This window comes from Halichoerus grypus, chromosome 12 (assembly GCF_964656455.1).
Source record: "Halichoerus grypus chromosome 12, mHalGry1.hap1.1, whole genome shotgun sequence".
Taxonomy (NCBI): domain Eukaryota; kingdom Metazoa; phylum Chordata; class Mammalia; order Carnivora; family Phocidae; genus Halichoerus; species Halichoerus grypus.
In genome coordinates, this window is record NC_135723.1 from 72462448 (window position 1) to 72485377 (window position 22930).

General features: G+C 39.4%; 1 protein-coding gene across 2 annotated transcripts in view; it reads left to right on the plus strand.

Annotated features, from left to right (window-relative positions):
• Nucleotides 1-22930, plus strand: part of MDFIC (MyoD family inhibitor domain containing) — an 87504-nt gene that overhangs the window by 393 nt on the left and 64181 nt on the right. Inside the window, exons 2-3 of one of the 2 annotated variants that reach the window (XM_036101042.2) lie at nt 171-356; nt 17651-17773. In XM_036101042.2, the coding sequence (XP_035956935.1) occupies nt 272-356; nt 17651-17773 (208 nt within the window). In that variant the 5' untranslated portion in view covers nt 171-271. The remainder of the gene's footprint in view (nt 1-170; nt 357-17650; nt 17774-22930) is intronic. The other variant, XM_078059483.1, reaches the window with a different exon arrangement.

Sequence of the window (22930 nt, forward strand, 5' to 3'; positions counted from 1 at the left end):
ACAGCCCCCCCCCGCCCCCCACTGTCAACGTGCGGGGTAGCAGTTTTCCTCCTGGGTTTCAAATCAAAACTTCTCCGGGGTGGGGTTTGGGGGAGGGAAACGGAGGGGGAGGGAATGTCCCGCAGGGGTGGTGTGCTGGTCTCTAAAAACACTTTTTTTTTGTCCGCCAGAAGCAGTTCGTTCTCTGCACACAACACCTAAGAGCCCTTCGTGGTCCTCCCGGGGGCGGAGAGCTAGGCGGCAGCGCGGCGCGGGCTCGGTGGAGCGGCCCATGTCCGGCGCGGGTGAAGCCCTCGCTCCCGGGCCCCAGCGCGGGGCCGAGGCGGGCGGCGGCCGGCTGGGCGCCCCAGCCCAGGGTGAGTGCCTGCTTGCAAGTTGCAAGCCGCTTTGTCATTGTTGCATTTTTAAAATTTGTTCACACATTTACTGATTGGGGGAGGGGGGTGGAGGTTGGTGCGGTGAGGACGGATTCTCACCTCGTACTTGGGAACTTTTGCACACTTAGTGTTACTCAAACAAGTTCTCCAGGACTCCTGCCCTACCTAGATCAACAACCGGATAAGAGGGCGGGGTCCGCTGGTCCTTCCACTCCCCCTTCCTTTGGCTGCGGGGAAACTGGATGACAGGATTGCTTCTTTCTTAAGCATATGCATTTTGGGGCCTAAGACTCCAATGTGTGGGATCCCTCCCTCCCCTGCTTCACTTCAGTTCTCGTGTCTTCATCAGATCCCGGTCTTCTGAACAAGCATGCACTGTCCGTTCATCTTTCTGATTCTTGTGGGCCACTCTGCGACTCAGTTGATGATCCAGGTTTCTGTGACAAATTGCTTTGGAATGGCTCACGCATATGTTTCAATAACTGTTTTGTTTTGAAATAAACATGCTTTAAAAGAAACACTTTCCAAGAATGAATTAGCTCCTTTGTGTTCTTCTAAAGTGTAAACACAGGGAACCGGTAAAGAAACTAATCTTGTTTGTGGGAAACATCCCTAACAAGCTTATAAACAAGTCAGGCAGTATCTTTTTTCTCTTGAAGGTGACATACTTCAGGTTTTCAATGGCGACAGTGAACAAGGGCCTTACTCTTCAGATGCATTTTCCTCTAAGGGTGGCTCCGATTTAAAAAGTTCTGGGACTGATACAAGCTAAATAATTTTCCAGGTCTCAGAAACCTACTTTATACTCTTGATTTTAAGCATATCTGATAGCTTTTCTTTTTCTTTGACAATAATGTAGTGAGCTTCTTGGGGTTGTTCTTTTGTTTTGTTTTTGTTTTTGTTTTAAGGCAGCAGAAATGGAAAAGAAGAAGTTAATGTTGAATTCAGAAGAGGTGAAAGCAGAAAACATCCATGGCTAAATTAGAATGTTCTGGTATTCAGGGCTGTTAAATTGAATTATGTTTATCATTGCTTTTTGTTTCTAAACAGTGACTCATTTTTTTTTCTAAAGAGAAAATAGAGCAAATCAGAGAGCTTGAATGATCAACATATTTTCCCAGAAGCAGCCCACGTTCTGCACATGGTATTGCCAACATAGTCATTTTCCGGTTAGGCATGCCCTTCATAGTCTTACCGACTCATTGATGTTTATGTTCACACTTGAGCTGTTAATCACTGTTGTTAAACAATGCTTATGTCAAAATCCACATCAAATATACTACAGAAACAATCGATTTGATAGAGTGATACCTACAGTGTCTAACTTTAATGCATCTTTAGAGTCAGAACTTGCAGTGGTACTGAATATACCTGTGCAGATGCAGTGCTGTAGAATACCACATGATCTGACACTAAGACGTGGGCATCTAGAATGGTCTGAGCTGCAGCTGACTGCATACAACACGTTATCAGTGTGGAAACTCTTGGGTTATATTGTACCTGAAAATTGACTTACCATCAGCAACATAGTTACATACTGCTTTTTTATTAGTTGATCTTTGACTCACAACATCCTTTAAATAGGCATTAAGTGTAATATAAAGTTAATTTTTTAAAAAAGAAAATCCTCAGAATCTTGTTATAATATCATGTCTCAAACAAGCAGATTTCATAAGGTGTATTGAAAGAAAAAAAAATTGGAGCCATTGGGTAGAATAAAAGCTTCAAGATCCTGCCTTCCGTTTTTAAGTTGGTTTTATTGGTAAAGACATTAGTGAAGAGAGCAGCTTTGCTCACAGAGCACCCTACTCTCAAGCTCTTGCTTGAGTTCTTTTATCCTCTTCCTTCTGTCCTTGGATTCTTTTACCATACTTTCAGAAGAATAGTTTAATCATTCTCTGGTAAGTTGTGGCTGCTTAGTTAATGGAAACTTAATTTAAAATTTTTATATATTAAAATCAGAAAAATGGAGTGTTTTATGAAAATTAGCAGAAAATACCTTTTCATGAGGGGAACGTATAAGGTCAAGTCTTCCTTTGTAAGCAAAGATACATAGATGACAAGATAAAACCTATATGTATATTATTGGATTATGATGAGCTATCCACACTGCTAACTAAGGACCTACAATGTTAAAGTTAAAAGACATTTTAGGGGGTCTCTAGTGAACTCACCATCAACTCTAGAATCCCTTTCTCCATTCTTTCAGATGGTTAGTTAGACCCCAAAGTGTAGCTCGTTCTACTCATCAGCATTCAGAGTTAGGAAGGTTTTTCGTATTAAAAGTATAGTTCTCTCTCTTCAAAATTTCTACTCTTTTCCTGTGATTCTGCAAGGAAAATTCTATTGCTTTGACAGCATTAAAAATATTTTCTGTGTATTTTGAAAATTGTTACAGAGTAAGGACATAAGCTCATATGCTCCAGGCTATAAGAGGGAACCAGGACCCAGGACAGGTGTCAGAAGATAGGGAGCAGCAGGGATTGCGGGCGGTGGCCGGTGCATGGGCCAGGAGGCAGTAGGGCTCCGCTCCAGCTCATTGTTGCCACTGGGGCTAGTATTTTCCAGTATTTCAAGAGACACTGGAAATACAGATTTTTATGTATCGTCTCTCCCTTTTGAAAAGTTGGCAATTGATTAAATGCAATTTTTGTCCAGGCCAACAAAGCAACTACACTTTCAGGCTGGAAATGGCCTCTAGGCAGCTGATCTGTTATCTCTGTTACAGAAAATAAAACGTAAACATGTATTTATAACTCTTTCCCTATTTATGCAGAGTACTTGCATAAATGTCTTAGTAGGTGAAGGATGATTTGATCCAAACTTAATTTTGTTTTAAGAGAGCATGGATCCTAATACATTATATGTTAATTCATTGAATTTAAATTTAAAAAGAGTGGATCTTGTGTCTGTGGTTCATCAAATTGTCATTTATTTTTCTTTTTTGGATGAGACATCTTAAAATTCATTGTGTTATCAACATGGAATATGTAGGTACTTACCTTTTGGTGCAGTAGTTACTAGAATCCATGCAGTGGAAAGAGCTTTTTAATTAAGTGCTTCATTCATACATTTGTGACTTGTAACTAGAAGGATTTTTAGAAATAAAATGGCTCACTTTTTAGAAAGGATGCCCAAAGAATTTAAGTGACTTGGCCAAGGTCTCATGCAGTCAGTAGAAATCAGGGTAGAACCACAAATTGCAGAATATATGTCATTGTGATAAATGTGGTTGAAGTAGAGAATCAATATAACTTTCCTACGGATGGGTGAATTGGAGATAATAGGCTTTGGATACTGTGAATCACTTGAGCCTGTTCCAGTGGCTGCGTCACCGCCCCCCCGCCCCCCCCGCCCCCCACGCACCCCATTGCATTTGCCAAGACTTAGACTGTTGGACTGTGAGTGCTGGAATATACTTTAATGTGATAATGTGTGATTTAATGCACTCTTCTCTCTTGGGAGAGTCCTCTGAGACTATTAGGCAGACTTTTCATAGCAGGATGCAAAATGCCAGTGAAGTTAATTAAAAATAATTTAAAATAGAAGCTAGGGAGAAAATCTTCAAGTTGAAATTACATAAGAAGAGCTTTGACTTAGAAGCTTAGCTGAGTTGTCAGGAGTTTATAGTGGCTAATCAGATTTCCTTTATGGGAAGCCTGTTTATTTCATTTTATACAATGTATGCTTGTAATACCCATATTCTTATTGTATCATATTGTTTTATCCTTCTGATTAAGGATGGCATTTCTCAAAGTGTGTCATCTTTGGATAGCTTCTATCTCTGGTTCCAGTCGGGGGTGATTCTGCTTCCAAGGGACATTTGGCAACATATGGAGACATGTTTAGTAGATAGATGGGGAATGGAGTGGGTCCTCCCAGGATCTAGTGGGTAGAAGCCAGGGATAATGCTAAATATCTTACAATGCACAGGACAGAACAGCCCCTTACAACAAAGAATTATCTGGCCTTAGAATGTCAGTAGTGTTGAGATGCTATCCTGATCTCTCAAGGCAACTGGTATTTTGGGCCTCACTCTAGACTTAAAGAATCCATCTCTGGGTGGAAGGCTCAAGAATCTGCAATTTTAACAGGCTCCAGGTGCTCTTTATCTCTGGTTGAGAATCAGTGTTTTAGAGTCTTTTATCTGTAGAAAGACAAGTTATCATAGATTTCTAAGAAGTCTCTTTTTTAGTAGAAAGGCTTCAGAAATCTTTTAAAAAGTCTCTTTTTTCAAGTTCCAAATTTTCAATCCTATCACTCTATATTACTGCTCTTCAGCATTTTTATTACATACCCCAATTAATAAAAATAATGCTGAGTATTCATCTTCAAAGAATTTTCTAAAATTTTCTGTACCATCATACAACCGTATTGTGAACATTAGAAAAGAAATACATAAATAAGAGTTGTAAGCGGATGAGATAAAGATAAGTGAAATAGATAATAAGGAAAAGAGTGCATAATTTGCACATTAGTTGTATTTCTTTGTAAGTTGGAGTTTTAGAATCTCAATGATCCTTTCTCATAGAAACAGTGATCAATTGAACCTTGTTATGTGACAAGTACAGCGAGAAATAGATGGAACGAAATTAGGGTCTCACAGAATGCTAGGGAATCCCATACATTCACCCATAACTATAATGCAAGGTAGACTGATTGGTACTATAACAGATGTACAAAGAAAGTATGATGGCAGAACATGGGGGAGAGAAAGTATCTCTAGCTGGGGCATTTGGAAAAACGTCTAGAAAAACTTGTGATTTGAGCTGGATGAAGAAGCGTGATGGTAGGACTCAGCTCTGTGGAGATGGATGGTGGAAAGCAGCTTGGAGGGGATTACTACAGAATGCTAAGTACTTCACTAAGCCCACTGTATGGGTTGTATGAAGAAACAAAGAGTGAGATAAGGTTGAGAAGATAAACTAAAGTGATTTTGAGGACGGCCCTAATTCTTGCCTGGGTGTTTGTATATCCTTTCTGGAGGCAGTGGTGAAACATTGAAAGTTCTTGAGAAGGGAAAGACAGGACCAAATTGGTGTTTTTAGAAAAATAAATCTAGTGGCAGTGCAAAGGATGATGTTGGGTGGGGGCTGCAAGAGTGAAGGTAGTGATTTTACAGGAGGCTATGCCAGTCATCTGACAAAAGAGGACATAGGGCAGCACCAGTAGGAATGGAATTGAGAAAATGAGTTTAAGAACAATAGCAAAAGTAGGATAGAGTTCTAGCTAGCTGTGAGAACCCCTTGAGGGTTTTGATTTTTACTTATCATCTGTGAATCTCCTAAAGCACAGTGTCCAAATTTTATTGAATTCAACTGATATAGTTGGGCAACATATTTAATATGGGAGATGCTGGAAAGGTAGAAATTTAAGGTAGTCCACAGGTTCGCCTTTTTAGCTTCAGTGGTAACATAGGAGGAGCTGTTGAGTCCTCTTTTGATCATGTTGGTTCCTGGAACTTACCCCTTGCCATGATAGCCAGTAAATCACCGAAAAGTAGGACCTACACCTGGGAGAGTGGTGAGTGGTAAGAGTTCACCACCAGGTAGCTGATGGATGGGTACAAGAGTGAGAGAAAGAACTGAGGAGCAGATTTGGAGGCATGGCCACACTTAGGGAGGAGAAGGAAAAGAATGCAGGAAGAGAGTCTGTAAGGATTGGTCACAGAAGCATTAGAGGTTTAGTGGTTGTGGAAGATGAAAGAAGTGGTTTGGTAAGAGAGAAGCAAGGTCTATAGAGAACTTCTGCTGGACGGGTAGATTTTGAGCATGCTTACCACATGCTAATGGAAAGAAATCTAGGGGATAGAGAGACTGAAGATGTAAGGGTATGGAGTACAGTGGTGGTGTGGGTGTGTAATTGCAAGAGTAAAATTCTGGGACCGAATGGGACAGAGACCAGTCTTAGGAAAGTAGAGAATGTTCCCTTTTCATATGGGCATGGGAGAAAATGATGAGTGATAATTTAGAGAAAGTTTGATACGAAAAAGAGGTCATGGGAGGCCTCGATCTTCTCAGCAAAGTAGATGGTAACATTTGCTGAGAGCAAGGCTGGGGGGCAGTTAGGATGAGTCGAGAAATTTGAGATGAGTGGAAAAGATTTCAAAGAATGAAGTATTCAAGAGGGTTTCAATCTGGGGCAAACAAAAGGGCTGCTCAGTAACACTGAGGGCTTAACTAAGAATGAATGGCATGAATTTTTAGTGGACAAGGTCAGCATGGTTGATTGCCTTTCTCAGCAAGGAGCAGGAGGGAGCTTGAGAATAGAAGCTGATAGAATGAATTTTTGGAATTAGCATAGGGTTGGAGGGTGGCAGGGTAGAAGCAGTGGGGGACAAGGGAGGAGGATTACACATGTGTGGGAAGAATATGTTTGTTCTAACTAAGCTTGTGTTCTAGGGTATATGGGGAGCCGGAGAGACCAGAAGTGCAGTTGGCAGGAGAAGGTTTCTGGCCAGCAAGAACCGTGCCTGCTGGCCTTGTTTGGTCAGTTAACATATAAGGATTTTTTATTAAAACAAACAAATGAAAACACACACACACGTCCATGCGTGTGTGGATATATATGTATGTATGTATATATGTTTATATGTATATATGTATAAATTGAATGATCTTCATAGGGCTAGTGGGGAAATTGGAATTTTTGGGTGTGTAAGAGCCTTTCCTGTTTTTTGAACCTTATTTCCTGGATCTTGTTGAGGTGATTTCATGGAAAGTTCTAATAGCTGTGTGCAATTATTTTACTAGCATTATATATATATATTTTTAATATTTTTATTGACAGAGACAGCGAGAGAGGGAACGCAAGTAGGGGGAATGGGAGAGGGAGAAGCAGGCTCCCCGCTGAGCAGGGAGCCCGATGCGGGGCTCGATCCCAGGACCCTGGAATCATGACCTGAGCTGAAGGCAGCTGCTTAACGACTGAGCCACCCAGGCGCCCCTACTAGCATTATATTTTTTATAATAATAAAAGATTTGGGGAAAATAAGGAAGCATAAATCGACACAATCTAAAGTTAAGCCATTTGCAAATGGAAAATTAGAACGATACAATAAATAACAACAGAGGAGAACAATTCAACCAAATTGTCTTTCTGAGATAATGTAATTATTCTACTATATGTAAAGGCAAGGGATGTGATTTTTATGTCTCTGCTTCTAAAGGTCTTTATCATCAGTTTTTATTAAAGGAAGACAGATTCTGCCCTGGCTAGATTCTAGATGTTTGGATAGTTGAATGTTGGTGAGTCATTGGAGCAGATGAAGGACGCTTCAGTCCTTCCTGCTGACTTAACCTTACATGTGTTCGTGCACCAGTGTTTTGGATGCTTCTCTCTTTTCTTTATCTTTGTGTCTCTGTCCCTTTTTCCCTTCCTGAAGTTACTTAAACTTTTTGTTTCTTCTTTTCACATCAGCACATATTCTGAAGAAGGAAAGCTTTTAACTTTGTTTTTGAAATCGAGTTGTATTTTAAAGATTCTAATTTAATCAGTTAGGGTTCAGTAAGTAGGAGCTATGAACAGAGTTATTTTAACATTAATTTCGTTTGTGGTTTCTACTTGCAGTCCACTTCTGTTTTCAGATTCACACCCACATGATCTGAAGTACGATGATTCATAGCATGTGCTTTTATGCCTGAATTTTTTAGTAGTTTCAGGAGTCAAGTCTGAAGTTAATTGTCATGCCAGCACATAGATTTCATTATTGACACGTTTGAAGAGGAACCCTGTTAACAAATATTTTTGTGTGTGCCTGCTACATACAAAGTCCTGTGAAGATTAAAAATGTGTCATGCATGCATCTTTTGCCCACAAGGAATTTATAAAGTAGGTGAGAGAGAGAGGATGAGATACAAATGTGCCAAATTAAATTTTAATTCCTTGCGTAAGTATCAATTGAAGAGTCCAGTAAGAACCATGTGACAGATGAGTTGATGGCCAGTTGCCAGCTGATGGGTGCAGTTCTCAAGCACACAAATTCAGAGGTTGAATGAGAAACTCAGAATGGCAAGAAGTCAGTTTTGTCTGGGTTGGACTGTTAGTGACCCCATCTGAAGAACACAACAGTTTGTAGGTCTTTTTGGTTTGCCTTATGCAGAGTTGAGCACTAAAAATAAAGCAATTTGTGGTTGAGTAGGTGACAGGCCCTCGGCAGGCAGCTGGCCGAGTACAAAGGAACCGGCTTCCCCTCCAAGATACAGTCCTCCTTCTCTTTTCCATGATGGATCAGCCCTTGGTCTTTGGGGCTCTATGAATGTGGACCTACTCTGTTCTTAGTTTTTCCATCACTTAAGTAACATGCATTTTCTGAGGGGTATTACTCTTTATTTCTCACCGAAATGCAAGATGAAATTATGGAGCATGGGAAAGGTGTAGGAGCTTACATTAAGATGTATACAACGTGAAAATAACTATTCCAACTTTTCATCAATATGCAAAATGAATTTAATTTTTCTTGAGCTGAGGAGTAACATACCCAGTCTTTGTGTTGAAAGTATTTCTGGTTGGAGGAGATAAAGATTGGTGGCACTGGTAGTGGGCACAGGAAAAGTCTACATCTGAGAGAAATTGGGAAGTTGTAACTAGCTGGGTCTCATAATGATTATGTTGGCGCAGGGAAAAGAGAATTGAAAGATGATTCTGTGAATACCACTGACCAAGATACAGACTACAGTTGGAGAAACAGGGACAGAAGAGAAGTGGTGATGAATTTTAAGAAATGCCGAGTTGGAGTTGCTAAAGATCTACTGATTTAGAGTTGAAACTTCAAATTTGTAGGTCAGGGCATGGGAACAGGCCTAGAATAATGGATCTAAAAGTTCTTCTCCTGGAGGTGGTCATTTTAATGAGGTGGTCAAGTTAATGAGATGACGAAGATTGTGGAGCCAGAATGAGTTGGTTGTCTTAAAGGAGAATCCAAAAAAGGCAGTGTCTCAAGGAAAAGCCAGGTTAGTGAATTCTATGAGAGGCTTCTGGTTTGGGCCTTTAGGAGAATTACCAGAGAGGATACATCCCCTGACCTATAATCTGTGTCTATCATTCTGAAGTCCAAAAAATAAATTCCAATACAGTTCTGATTCTCTTATTTGTGGTTTCACTGCTATGTGAAATGCTCTTCTCCATCCTCTCGCACTTACTTATATCCGCACCTGATAGAACTGAGAGGTAACAGAAAAGGTTTTCTTGTGTGTGTGTGTGTTCTAATAAAACTTTATTTATAAAGACAGGGAGTAAGCAGGGTTTGTCCCATAAGCCATAGTTTTTTAATCCCTATTTAGACAAGTGCTAGATAGCAGAAATGTTCTATAGCTTGCTCAGAAAAGTTTTAGAATTGTGGCGTTACAACAGTGATCATGAAGAGACTAAAGATGGGTGTGTGACTTCATTGGGAAAAAAGGGGAAGATGTCAGAGTCCTCAATTCCTTTTTTGTAATAGGCTTAGTCGATTGCTAAGTAAGAGAACTGCTGTAGTTACGGCCTCTCTGGATTCTCGCAGTCAGACAAAACTCTTTCATAATAGCTTTCTAGACAAGATGAAGAAGACTATCCATAGGGTGTCCATAAGGGTGGATGTAAAAAAAAAAAAGGCCCTGAAAAGACACTGAAGGAATTGAGGGTGTTTAGCACAGAGAAGGTGAAGACACAAGAGCATGAGATATTAGTTCTAAGACAGGACTGTTACATGGAAGGAAGATTAGACTTGACTTCGATTGCAAAGAGCAAAATATGATGAATCATTGAAAAATACAGGGAAGTAGATTTTAGCCACTTGCGAGGAAAATCTTTGAATTGTCAAAGCAGTCCCAAACTGGGGTAAGCGGTGTGCTGAGGCTGTGTCCCCGTCCTGGGAGTATTCATGCCTACGCTCCTCAGCGTGTTCTTGGGAATATTGGATGGTGAAGGTATTCATCTGAATTCAGGTTATCAGGTTGGCCCGAGACCTCTAAAAGCCCGGCTAACTCCAAATTCCGTGAGCCTGTGAGTGTTTGGTGTTAGCCTGAGTATACTTGGTTGAAAGAACACAATTGAACATCTATTTGAAGAGGCGGGAGTTTACTATGCCTCAGGGTAAGTCATCCTGAAACTCTGTCTTTAGGACAAGGAACTGTAGGTTTAGATGTCGAAGGGAGGAGATAAAGGTGGCGGAAGCAATGTGTCCTGGTCGTGCGTATCAGCTTGCTGTCACCTCACCTCTCCCTGCTCCTTCTGCCATTTATTTTAGAGCCCTGATTTATTGAGATATTACCGGAACTATAGCTGCATTTTGTACCTGTGCATTTGCATAGTCGTATTCAATTGTATATCGATCTGATTTCGGAGTTGTTTTCCACTGTGCTATGTGTATAACCCACTCTGCCTACCCCCAGCCTGTGAACTAATTGAGTCTGTCATTTGTATCACTCTTGAATGTAAATGCACCATAAGCTTCTGAATGCATAAAAAGCCCTTTGAAGGAATGCATTTTAGATTTTGCTCAGAAGTCTTACTTTTCAAAATATCGGTAACAGTGAATCGATTCAACTGATCTAGGTGTTTATTTCTATAAACTTCATAATGATCTGTGCTTATATAATAACTTTATTGTCTTTACAGAATTATGAAATTTTGTGCACATACTCATTCATCTGTTAAAAATGCTTTGGTTATCTTAATTTTTTTTGGACAATGAGATTTTAATCCATTTGAGAGCATTAGGCAAAGCAGGTTGGTTTTGCTGTGCTTCTTGAAGGTCATTAGGCTTGAGGGGTTTGTTTGTTTGTGTTTGATGAGTGAAGAAGTAAAATTCCAGAGCCTTGGGTCTTCCTGAAAGCTGCTTTGTCTTTGGTTTTTAAAGGTTACATTTGGGAAGCATTTGTAGATTTCCACATTGTTCTGAGCCTCTGGGACAAACAGTCCCAGATTTTTTACTTTTCTCAGAGATTCTTGTCTTGGATTACTTGAGATTTCATAAACCAGAACACACATAGGTCATCTGAAATAATGCTGGTATTTTAATGGAAGAGTAAAAATTGTTTAAAGCAATTTTGTTTTCAGAAAAAGGAGGTCTGAATATAGATTGCATAGTAGTAAGAATATACATCTTACATAGATTATAAATGATCTGTCATAGATTATTATCAAATATTAAGTTGAATTGGATGAGATCTAACATGCAGAAGCCCCCAAATATAAGTATAAAGAAAGATACTTATATTCCTTTTCTATATGAATATATGTGTATTTTACCCTAAGTTTTATGAGGTTTTATAAACATTTCTGCCAAGCACCATCATTTATATTAGTCTTTCATGAAGTAAGCAAATAAAGTATGGATAACAAGTAGAAAATGTATGTGATGGTTGGTTTGTGCATTTACACATACCTCTGCCTAGTTCAGCAGAATATTTGAGGTGGCTTTTAAGAGTACATTTTAAAAGAAGATTAAAACATAATGAAAATATAGGTACCTAGGAGATCCAAACATGGGGGAAAATTGAAATGTACAGAGAGACTGTAGGGTCAGATTCACTCAGTTTTGTCTGTAAATTTGGGTGAAAAAGAAAGCATTTTTTAAAATATGTTCACCGTGCATCAGGAAAAAAAAAAATTATAGCTTCTCAGAGAAAGCAATAGTTTTCCTTATACTCCGTCTGGAAACAGATTTCTTGCATGGTTTTTCACATAGGGATTATTGAATAGATTACTGCCCTCAACAGCTCCCATATGATAACTTTTTAAAAGATGCTTAATGTCCTAACAGTTAGTGAACTACTGATAGCAAATGTAGATGAGCCCTTATCATATACCAGAAACTCTGCTTCCCAGGCATGATTCCATTTCTTTCTCCATCCACCTTATGAGATAGATAACTGTTTCTAGTCCTATTTTGACAAAACTAATTTGCCCAGGATCCATAGCATTAGTGATGGACCCAGGGGCCCTGATTTGAGATCCTCTGCTCTTAACCACTTCTAGTGCAAAGTACAATTTAGAGATGGTATTTCTGTCCCAGGGAACCTAATGAGAGTCTTTTTGTTCGTCAGGAAGGAATCAGATACATTTGGAGTTTTACATGACAATATTGTCTCCATTTCTTGGAAGACCGTGGCACATACAGAACTTTATGTTTAAAAGCTCATTAGTAACTTCGACAAACTAATCATCCTCCTCATGCAGCATGACTAGATTCTTTTACTATTATGTGCTAATAGCATTTAGCTATTGAGATAGTATATTTGCTTGATTACAGGCTGATGGAAAGAATATCCCTCTTCAGTAGTTGGAACTGTTGTCTTTTAGAAAGGTTTACATTTATTGTTTGTACCTACAATAGGCAGAACTGGGACTAGTTATAAATAACCTGATAGCAAATTTATGTTCAAAATAAAGAATAACTTACTAACGAACCTAACTGACCAAGAATGGGCTGTGTTTCTTTGTGAGGTGTCATTCCTCGGAATTTTGAAGGGCTGAGTGTTGCAGCGGGTCTTTCTACACTGGCTGCAGTATGAAATTAGCTGAGCTCAAGATGCTTTCCAGCTCTGACTTTTATCCTGTTTTCAACTTAATATCTATCTCTGAGACTCATTCTGTATTCTCATCAGTAAAATGGAGCTAATGTGTTCTTTCTTAAAATATCGTTGATGATTCTGAAGATCAAATGAATATTATATATTAAAGTCCTTTGAAAATTGCTAATACTGTAATTGCAAAAATTAATTAATTTACTCTTTCAACAAAAGGAAGTGTTGTTTCATTTTTAAAAACTTGTTTAACAACCATATACCAGCTGAGTAGCTGTTGTGTGGCATGGAACATAATATAATGTTGTACATACATTATTATCTAATTTGCTTATTTTTAATGCTCTTAGATTTTTCTTCTGTTAATCACCGTTCAACTAGGTTATTCCCCAACTCTCTGAGATAAGTGAAATTCTCATTCTCAAAGTTTTAAATTTGAATAATGTCAACTAGGTAAAATATTATAGAATTTTTAATTAATTGGAAATTCTATTTACCTGGTTCTTTCTCCTTCTTCTTCAGTAGGAATGATTGAGAGTTTTGTGGTTTCTTGTTTTGCGTGTATGTTGGGTCTCCCCAGCTAGAAGATTTTTTTTGTCAGGGACTAAGGTTTTTGGTTGTTGTTGGGGTTCCCCCCACCACCCCAGCCAAAGATTCTTCTGTACTTCTGTGTTCAGAGTAACTAGAATTCTTGGGAAAACAGCCTTTTGGAAGTGGCTGCCAGGAGTAGGCAGTTATTCTCTGGTCTAGTGCTATCTTTTTAAAGTGTCTTCAGTTTTTATTTTAGTTTTTAAAACATGCTTCTATAGTCATCTATTAGTAGAATTGGTAAGTGTTATCTATAACTCAGGTTTTGTATTCTCATAGTTCTGGCACAGAGACAGAACTAAATCCCTCTATATGAGTGATGAGGTCAAATTGCATTTTCTCATTACTTGGAATCCTGTGATGAGGTGATGCAAAGCAAGATGTGTATCTCCGTGTTGGATAGGCTCTCCTAAGTTTTCTCTAAATTGTGTAGAACAGAAGAACTTAGAGCAGAATCGCTCATACCTGGCTATCTATGATGATGACAAAACTCCTCCCATACCCCCTGAATTGGGACCTCTGAGGTTGGGACCTGTGCATCTTGATGGTTAAAGAGCTCTGCAGTAGAGAACCCCTGGCTTAGAAGAACGGCATTATTGAGCCAATGGAGGTCTCCTTTTAAGAGAGAAATTGTTAAGTTAGGGAGGAGTGCTGCTTGCATGTGTGTACAGAATTCTTGTAGGAAGGTACAGAAGGATCTCATGCATCATGAAGTTACTTGATTATCTATGGGCTCTCTCTTTGGGGACCACATACTAGTTGAATAGCAACTACAAACCTTTGTAAACCCAGCAAGGAAGTGATGAAACCAGGACTGTGGCCCTGCTTCTGCAGTTCAGAAGTAACACCATAAACCCATATTGATCCTAGAAATCTGCTATTAGAAACTGCCTGTTGGTCATCTTAATGAGTAGTGGCTCACCCAAGGTATTGAAAGTTGTAGTAAAGTTGGTTCTGTAGCTGGACATTGTGGTGCTCATCTTACAGTTGTCTACCAATTAACTCTTCCTCTGCCTCAGTGCATTTCTTCAGTGGTAGATGTAATTGTGCACCGTTTATGAGGCCGCCATATAGGTATTCCATTAAATATTACAGGTATGTTAATAAAATAATATAGATATGTTAGAAAGTTGTACAACACTCAAGTGGTCACAGAAGTTTAGTTTATAGACATGGAGAATTGACAAAAGTCAACTTAATTTTTATACTTTGAACTTTTTCTCAGCCTTGCTTTGGGCTGGGTGCTGTGGGTCATAGCAAAAAGCTGAGACCAACTTTTGGGCCAAGACATTTACTTTTCAAAGAAGGCAAAGTTGGAGAGACTGATGATTGTGATTTGAGAGTAATTACATTTTATTGATTATTTCTTGAATATATGGGAGAATGGTAGTTTTTGTTTTTTAACTTGAGGAAGACTAACTCTAGAATTTTACAGATAAGGAAACTTAAAAAAAAAAAAAGTGAAACTGTTCCTTAATAAAATTTAAAGCAGAAGGAACTTTATGTTCCCCTTACTAGTGGGTCACTACTAGATGCGTGTGCATACGGACCACATGACATTTTCATTTATTCCGTGCAGAGTCTAGAGGGCCTATGTTGAGCACTTGAATATTGGACATGATTCAAATGTGAGTCAAGTGTGTCTAGAGGCTTTATTCATACCTATTTTCTTTTAGTCAGCAATGCTTCATAATGCCCTGGTTTCATGAATTAATTTTAATGGAATTAAGCTTGAACAGCTCAAAATTATATAATTAATTTCATTCAGCTTCAATTAAAGTTACTAATTGAATCAAGCCTACTAGCATGACACCTGGCGGCAGTTGGCTACATAACAGTAGCTGCAAGTACGTGGGACTCTGCTGCTGAGCTAGTTTATGTATACTAGGGAGTTTTTATAAAAAGCTCTTTTGTTGATAATCTCAGAAAGGCCTTGAGTTGACTGTAACAGTGGAAAGATTTCTGGAGTTGTTTAAAAAAGTAAAGATTTTAATTGAAACTAACACCTCTCAGGAAGATTACGTTTTCTCTCGGATAATGCTGAGTAAATGTTACATAAATCTTCTAGAACATATTGGTTTAGCATGCTTCTGATTTATATTTTACTGCTATCTGAATATGGTTTTGCTTTCTGAAAATACTTAGCATCGAAGACCCTGCTTTTTTTCAGAGACTTTAGCCTCTGGATTTAGTTTCCTAAGAGGGTGTCCATCTATTTTCATGTGTTGAAATGTGTTTCATGGCAGAACTTTTCAATTGTTGTGAAATCCCCATGGTACATGAGAAACTTTTGCATGTGCAGAAATTTTTTCCTTCCACTGGAAATGTTAACACAGTTGACTAACAACTTCTGTTTGAATCTCTTTCCTTTCCTTGCTTCCATGGCTTGACATCATCCAGCTTCTCGTCCTTCTCTGACTCCTTTCTAATTGTACAGACCCCTCTTGGTACTCTTATTTTAATGTATTAACTCTTTTGATGGGCCCGTTCATTTAAATGGCTTTAGCAGTCAAGTTTAGGAAGATCACTGTTTCCAGCTATAACTTGATTTATTTATGATTTGCAAATTCAAATGTGCAACACTAAACTCATCCACTAAACTGTAAAGTCCATGAAGGCCTGAGCCACATCTCACAATTCATTGCATCCTTATTGCCTAGCACAAAGCCTAAACATCTACTATGTACAAATATATATTTTTTAAACTAATAAATTATTCTCCTGGTCTCCAGGTTTTCCCAGTCAAATCCTTGACCGAGAGGGCTCTATCATCTCCAGTCCCATCTTCCCTGATTATCTGTGCAGAGCTCTAGTTAGATTTTCACATCTACCCCCTTTCCCATCTTGTCATTCAGTTGATTAAACTCTGATTAAACTGGACTCTTCTAAGTCTCTCTTTTGGTTTCCCTTACTCTCTTCTCCCTCTTAGGTACATCCATATTCCAGTGATTCTCAATGATGTTAAGTGCAATAATATTACCTAAGTGCACCACACCCAAATTGAAATAGAATCTTTGGTGGTGGGGCCCAGGAATCTGTTTTTTTTTTTTTTTTTTTTTTTTTAAAGCCCCCCAAGTGAGTTAAAACACAGTCAGGATTGAGACACTGCTGTGTACGAATGTATTAATCTTCCTAATGCTTGGCTCCGATAAGGCATTTCATAAAGCTTCAGTGGCTACTTTGACTTACTTGTCTTGCCTTTAAATTCGGTCCAGATTTCTCACCTTCTCATTCAGATATTCATGCTGTGTCCCTAATCAAACCTTTACAGTCTTATCTCCTAATGTCCCCCTTGAAGTATTTCACACTCCAGAGTGTTGGAACCTTTGCTTGCGGAGTTTGCCCACGCCGTTCTTCTACCAGGCATTGCCTTTCTCCCATCTCTGCTTTGAGAATTCCTGCGAATGTTTTAGAGACCATCCAACATGCACCTTTCTCTCTAGTGCTTTTCTTGAGCTCTGAATCGGGATGAGTTTCTTTTTCTTCCTTCAAACCTCTTCAGTGCTCTGGACCTCTTATGACATGGATTTTACCTTGTGTTACAGTTAGCTTTTTGTTTGAGTTACTATGTTCCCGGTAAGATGTTACTTTTCCTTACTGGCTTTCCCCCTGAGGACCCATAAACCCATGTATAAATCTCCTATCCTCAGTAGCCTCCCTTTCTGAGAATGCGTAACACAGTCGTTGCCTCTTTCCCGAGTTTCCACAGAGAGAACTCTGCACTTGCTTTCTACACCTTCTCACTTCTCAGTCGCTCCTCATTCAACTGCAGTCTGACTTTTAGCCCAACCGTTCAGTGGGGTCTCTTCTCCTTTGGAGCTTCCCTTCCACGCCCGCCCCCTACATGTACAGACTCACTTTCATCTTGTATGTGACCTTTGCACATGACTCTGTCATGGCAGACCACTTGGTGTGTTACGATGACTTACTTAATAATCTTAACAGGTTATTTTTGTTGTACGCATGTCTGTTTCTTCGATGCTGGTCACATAGTAGGTGCTCAGTAAATCTGTTACTACTTCAATAACCTATGCAACAGTCAATAGAGATACTGCTCCCATTTTCTTAAGTTATGGCAGACTCGGAGGCATTTGGGAAAAAAAAAAAAAAACCCTTAAAATAAAAAAGAATAGAAAAATATGTAACATTTAATAATAATATATCTTTTGTTTTATTTAGAAAAATGTGATAAAGAAAATACTGAGAGAAATATAACTCAAGCTACCGATAGCTGCTTCACACATGGAGAGATGCAAGACCAGTCCATTTGGGGAAACTGTTCAGATGACGAACTCATCCTAAGTGAGTATTTTTAGAGAAAATCGGAGTGATTTGGGTATATGGCTATGATAATATGCTTTCAGTTAATTGTTCCATATAATTCTCCCAGAAATCTATAAATCAACAGAGTTTATCTGAAAGTATATTCATGAATATTTTAAAATGTAGAGCTAGGATATAAGTAATACTGTCTGTCCATTTTCATCCTTTTTTTTTTTTAAAGAAGAATTGACCTGTAAATTTTGGACTTTATTCTCATAGAGATATAGTTAAACTTAATTCCTTCTTTTTTTTTTTTTTTTTTTTAAGATTTTATTTATTCATTTGCGAGAAAGAGAGCACAAATAGGGGCAGTGGGAGAGGGAGAAGCAGACTCCCCGCTGAGCAGGGAGCCCGACGTGGGGCTCGATCCCAGGACCTGTAGATCATGACCTGAGCGGAAGGCAGACACTTATCCATCTGAACCACCCAGGTGCCCCTAAACTTAATTCCTTCTTGAGCATTGATGAAGTAGAAGTCAGACAATTCTGAGTGGACTGTGAAACTAAAAAGATAAAGACAGAGCAAAAGGACAATAAACAGTACTTTGAAGGTTGATACCATTCTGGTCCCTGTTCTTGTAGTCAAATGATTCCAAACTGTTGTTTTTTATTTTTTCATTTTTTCATTTTTTCATTTTTTTGTTTTTTTACAATTAACACTTTTAGCACTACTTGGTTTCTTTTTATTCTCTTCCTCTCCCTGAAAGTGCTCTGTAGAATATATACAAAAGCTTTGGTATATTTTCATTTAACTGTGGGAATGCCTGGCAACAGCAGTGGCACTGGGGTGCTATTCAGAATGCTGATTCTGGGGGCGCCTGGGTGGCTCAGTCGGTAAGCATCTGCCTTCGGCTCAGGTGATGGTCCCAGGGTCCTGGGATCGAGCCCCACGTCGGGCTCCCTGCTCAGCGGGAAGCCTGCTTCTCCCTTTCCCACTCCCCCTGCTTGTGTTCCCTCTCTCTGTGTGTCTCTCTCTGTCAAATAAATAAATAAAAGTCTTCAAAAAAAAAAGCTGATTCTGCGTCAGGTTCTGTAGACCTGGAGCTTCCCCCTGGTAGGTTCAAAGAATGAATTATTCTCTCTAGTAAGCATGTAAGTATAAAGATTATTGCTATACTGTTTGGTGAAGCTCCATCTTAGTTACAGAATTCATACCATTAAAGGGAAAGGATTTAAAATGAATTCTTCTCCCTATTGTTAAACTGGTTAAGGGGGCAGTGATTAAAAAAAAAAAAAATACTGTAAATTGCATGAAATAGTTTCTTTTGAGATAAGGATGGTTCAGCCGGTACCATGGGACACGGGAGCATCTGGGAGCCACTGTCTAGTTTTACTAACACGCACTGAACGAACGCAGAGATGGAGCATTATGACCCCCTGTGGGAAGGCTGCTGGGAAAACGGATAGTCGAATGGATATCCAGAAGAGAAAGGCCAAAGACAGCAATGCCATGCCTGCCCAAAACGTAGCTGGCAAGAATTTCCGAGTATTTGCGGGTGACCTCGGACTCTGAATTCTGATTACAGATTTCAGAAACTGTATTTTTGTCTTCTTCCGGGTCACACTTTTCTAGGCAAAGGCGACTTTGTTGGGTCTCCAGAAAAATCTGATATCTGGATTTGCCAGAACGGAACGATTTAGGTCATCTTTAGACTCCACTCAAGTCTGGCTAGCACTTCAAGGTCTGACACTCTGATAGCTTCTGCTGTTCCAACTCCCTGACACTGGCCTCCCCAGAGCTGTCTGGATTTTCTTCTTTGGCCTTCCCCATAGAGTAGGTGGTCGTCTCTGCATAATTCACCGCCTGTCTTTCTTAATCCCACTGTTAGGGAGGTGTGTTTTCCTCTCGGCATCTAGCATATTTTGGGGGGTCCAGTAAAATCTTTTGTAATAACAATAGGCCCTGGAAAGAAGGCCCTGGCTCAGAGTTGCGTGGGGGAGGAGGGGAACATCTGTGGTGAGTCAGGCCCGGGCTGGCTCCCATTCCAGGAGTCCTGTGTGGTTCCCCGAGCACTGGGGAAGGGGCGGGCAGCTGGCTCTCATGGAATTGATTTTAGTGTTCCCACTGTAGTGCGAGGTTGGCTGGATGAAGGGATCATCAGAAAAATGAGGCGGGCCGGGTGTGGGAACATTTTCAAATGCACAGCCCACTCTTTTTCCGAGCTTCCATGGGACGGCTCAGCTGCATAAGCAAGAAGTGGAGGAGAATGAGTCTGCTTTAATAGGACTTCTCTTTCTCTATCTATTCTGGAGCGTGGTTAGAAGGCTGGCAGCTAACATCTACGTTGTCCCGGACGCCTGCTGCTTTCTTTGTTGGACATTTAAGGCATAATTTATAGGGGACTGTTAGCTGTCAGAGTGATGAGGCTGTTTTTACTTTTCTGAGAATAACTGAGCTCTGGAAAGTCAAGGGAGTGGTTGCTTTGGAAATTGTATTCTAATTAAAGGGTGTATTCTCAGGCCTCATAAACGAGATCCAAGCTGAGAATAATTTCCAAATTATTCTGTGAACTTTAACCCTGACCTCAGTGGACCACCCACTTGTGGCTCACACTTGGTTCATGCTCCACACCGAAATTCGAGCTCTGTGTGCCTTCCCTTGTCCTTCTAGAAAACATTGCAGGTGGCAGACCTCAGGTACAGTGCTCTCAGGGCCTGGATTTCAAATTGGTTGCCCTTGAGTTGCTAACTTATTACAGAGAATCCTTTCTGGAAGTTATAAATAAAAGAGAAGAAATCCATATGGAATCAAACATTTCGAATAAATAGGCCACACACAATCTGGTCAGGGAATGTGCATTGTGATTCTCTTATGAAATTTAAATTAAAAAGACAATTCCAACTACTCAACTTGGTTTAAAAAAAAATCAGATCAGTAAAGAATTAAAAATGTAATGGAGGTTTTTGAGGAAATTTTATGATTGGGAGGTTTTATTTTTTCATCTTATGAATTTTCTTTTTACAGTTTAAAAGGGGTTCATATTCTGAGGAAATGCTTTGGTATATAATTTCTGGAATGAGGCTTAAATTTTAGAGTTTATAAGAGTATCTTTTTATGGGAACACCAGTTAAGGCTTTGGCTTTTCCCCTCAGATGAGCCTATATGATTCAGTATATAATTTGGAACGCTGCCTTGTTTTTATAATCACTATTCCTCTGAATTGGTCAAATAAATGTGGCAGGGAAGTGACACCCTCAATTAATATTAATTTTTCTATTTAACCCATAATATGCATAAACTGATAACAGGCAATAGGCACCATTTCATGTTTTAATTAGACTAGAAAAGAAACAGAAGTAACATTTTGATCTTAGTCTTTGGGGGGATTTCTAAGGTAGGAAAGAGTGTGTGTGTGTGTGTGTGTGTGTGTGTGTGTGTTCCTGTGTTTATACTCAGATATGTGTAGTATTTTCCTTTAATTTAGGTCAAACTCTATTCTAATTATTTCCTATAGAGAGAGAGCTTACATTTTTCTTTGTTCTTCTTTCCAAAGTGCCTCAGGTCTCTCTCGCAGATTTTTCTAGGTCTTTCTGAAAATTCTTATTACTTAACTTTATTCTTGGACATTGCTTTTACATAAACGTCTCCTAATTCTAAATGTCATTACTTAACTCCAGAAATTTTCCTTAGCTCCCCTTCTGAAATAAATTTCCCATTAAATTAAACTATTTTGTTCAGCTAATTCTCTCCTTTGTGATTTTGTAGAATTCCCATGATCTGAAGCAAAGTTAGAATGCTCCACTTAAATGGTAATCCTCATTCTATTTAACCCATTCATTCATTCTGAAGAGTTTTTAGCTCTCATACTAGTAAGCACTTAAATGGTAGTAGACTGCAAGCCTCTTCTCTAATTCACACTTGTCTCCTCTCTATGGAGCTAATGCTTCCTGGCTTCCTGCTGTTTCACTTGCTCTGCTGCTGGAAACCTTCCTCTTGGCATCCTTGGAGTTTCCTCTCAACATCACCAGGCTTGGTTCTGAGGAGCTCTATTCCTTCTCTTCCAAGACTTTGCCAACTTACCTCTGATACTCCTTAGTGAATATGACTTTATCACTTGAGGGAATGCCTCCTTTCTGTCAAATACTGAAAAAAGGCAGAGACTCAGGCATACTGTTTATATACTGAGAACATTTCTTATTTGATGATAAGGAAAAAGCATGAGAGATTTGGATTTAAATTTCTAAAGCAGTTCTCATGTTTGAGTCCACATTATAGTTAATATTATTACTATTATTCTTTTGGAATTCACTTTATATAAAAGAGGACATAAACAAGCCCCGGAAATAAGTATCTCCCAGTAAGACTGGGCGGGGGGGAATGTAGCTTTCGTGTTATGTTTCTTAGGTGATCTGGAATTCTCTCTCAGTAGTGCATGCTGATTCATTCTGGGATCCCATATTGGGAGTAAGTCTTTGTGACTTCATCTTGCTCAGTATCTTTTCATCCATTTGTCTGTCAGAAAAATTCTCTTTTTTAAAAAATTCGCTGACCAAATGGTTATGTGGCTACAGTTGAGATGCTTTGATTATTGCCGTAGAGAAGAATCGCTAACCATCCCGTTATTCCAAAATCCAACTCATGATTTGGTTTCAGGGTTGGATGGATAGTCATAAGCTATTTTTTGATGGTTACCTGTATTTCTCTCATTGGCCAATGACCATGATTAGGCTGCATTCTAGAATGGAACTCAAGTTTACTGACACACTTCTTCCTTAGGATGCATTAGTCCAAGCTCATCTGGGTTTTGGTCAAGATACTAGAGAGAACCATTGCCCATTGTTTTTGCTTTGAGCAACTTAAGCTCAGGGTCTTGGAAGCTGACTCTCAGGTTCGGATCCTGGATACATCATTATTGCTGGTGTTGGGCAAGTTACTTAAACTCTGTGATCAAATGTCTCATTTTAAAATAGAGGTGCTAAGGGGCACCTGGGTGGCTCAGACAGTTAAGCGTTTGCCTTCAGCTCAGGTCACGATCCCAGGGTCCTGGGATCAAGCCCCACATTGGGTTCCCTGCTGAGCGGGGAGCCTGCTTCTCCCACTACCCCTGCCTGCCACTACCCCTGCTTGTACTCTCTCTCTCCTGTCAAATAAATAAAATCTTTAATAAAATAAAATAAAATAAAATAAGATGGAGGT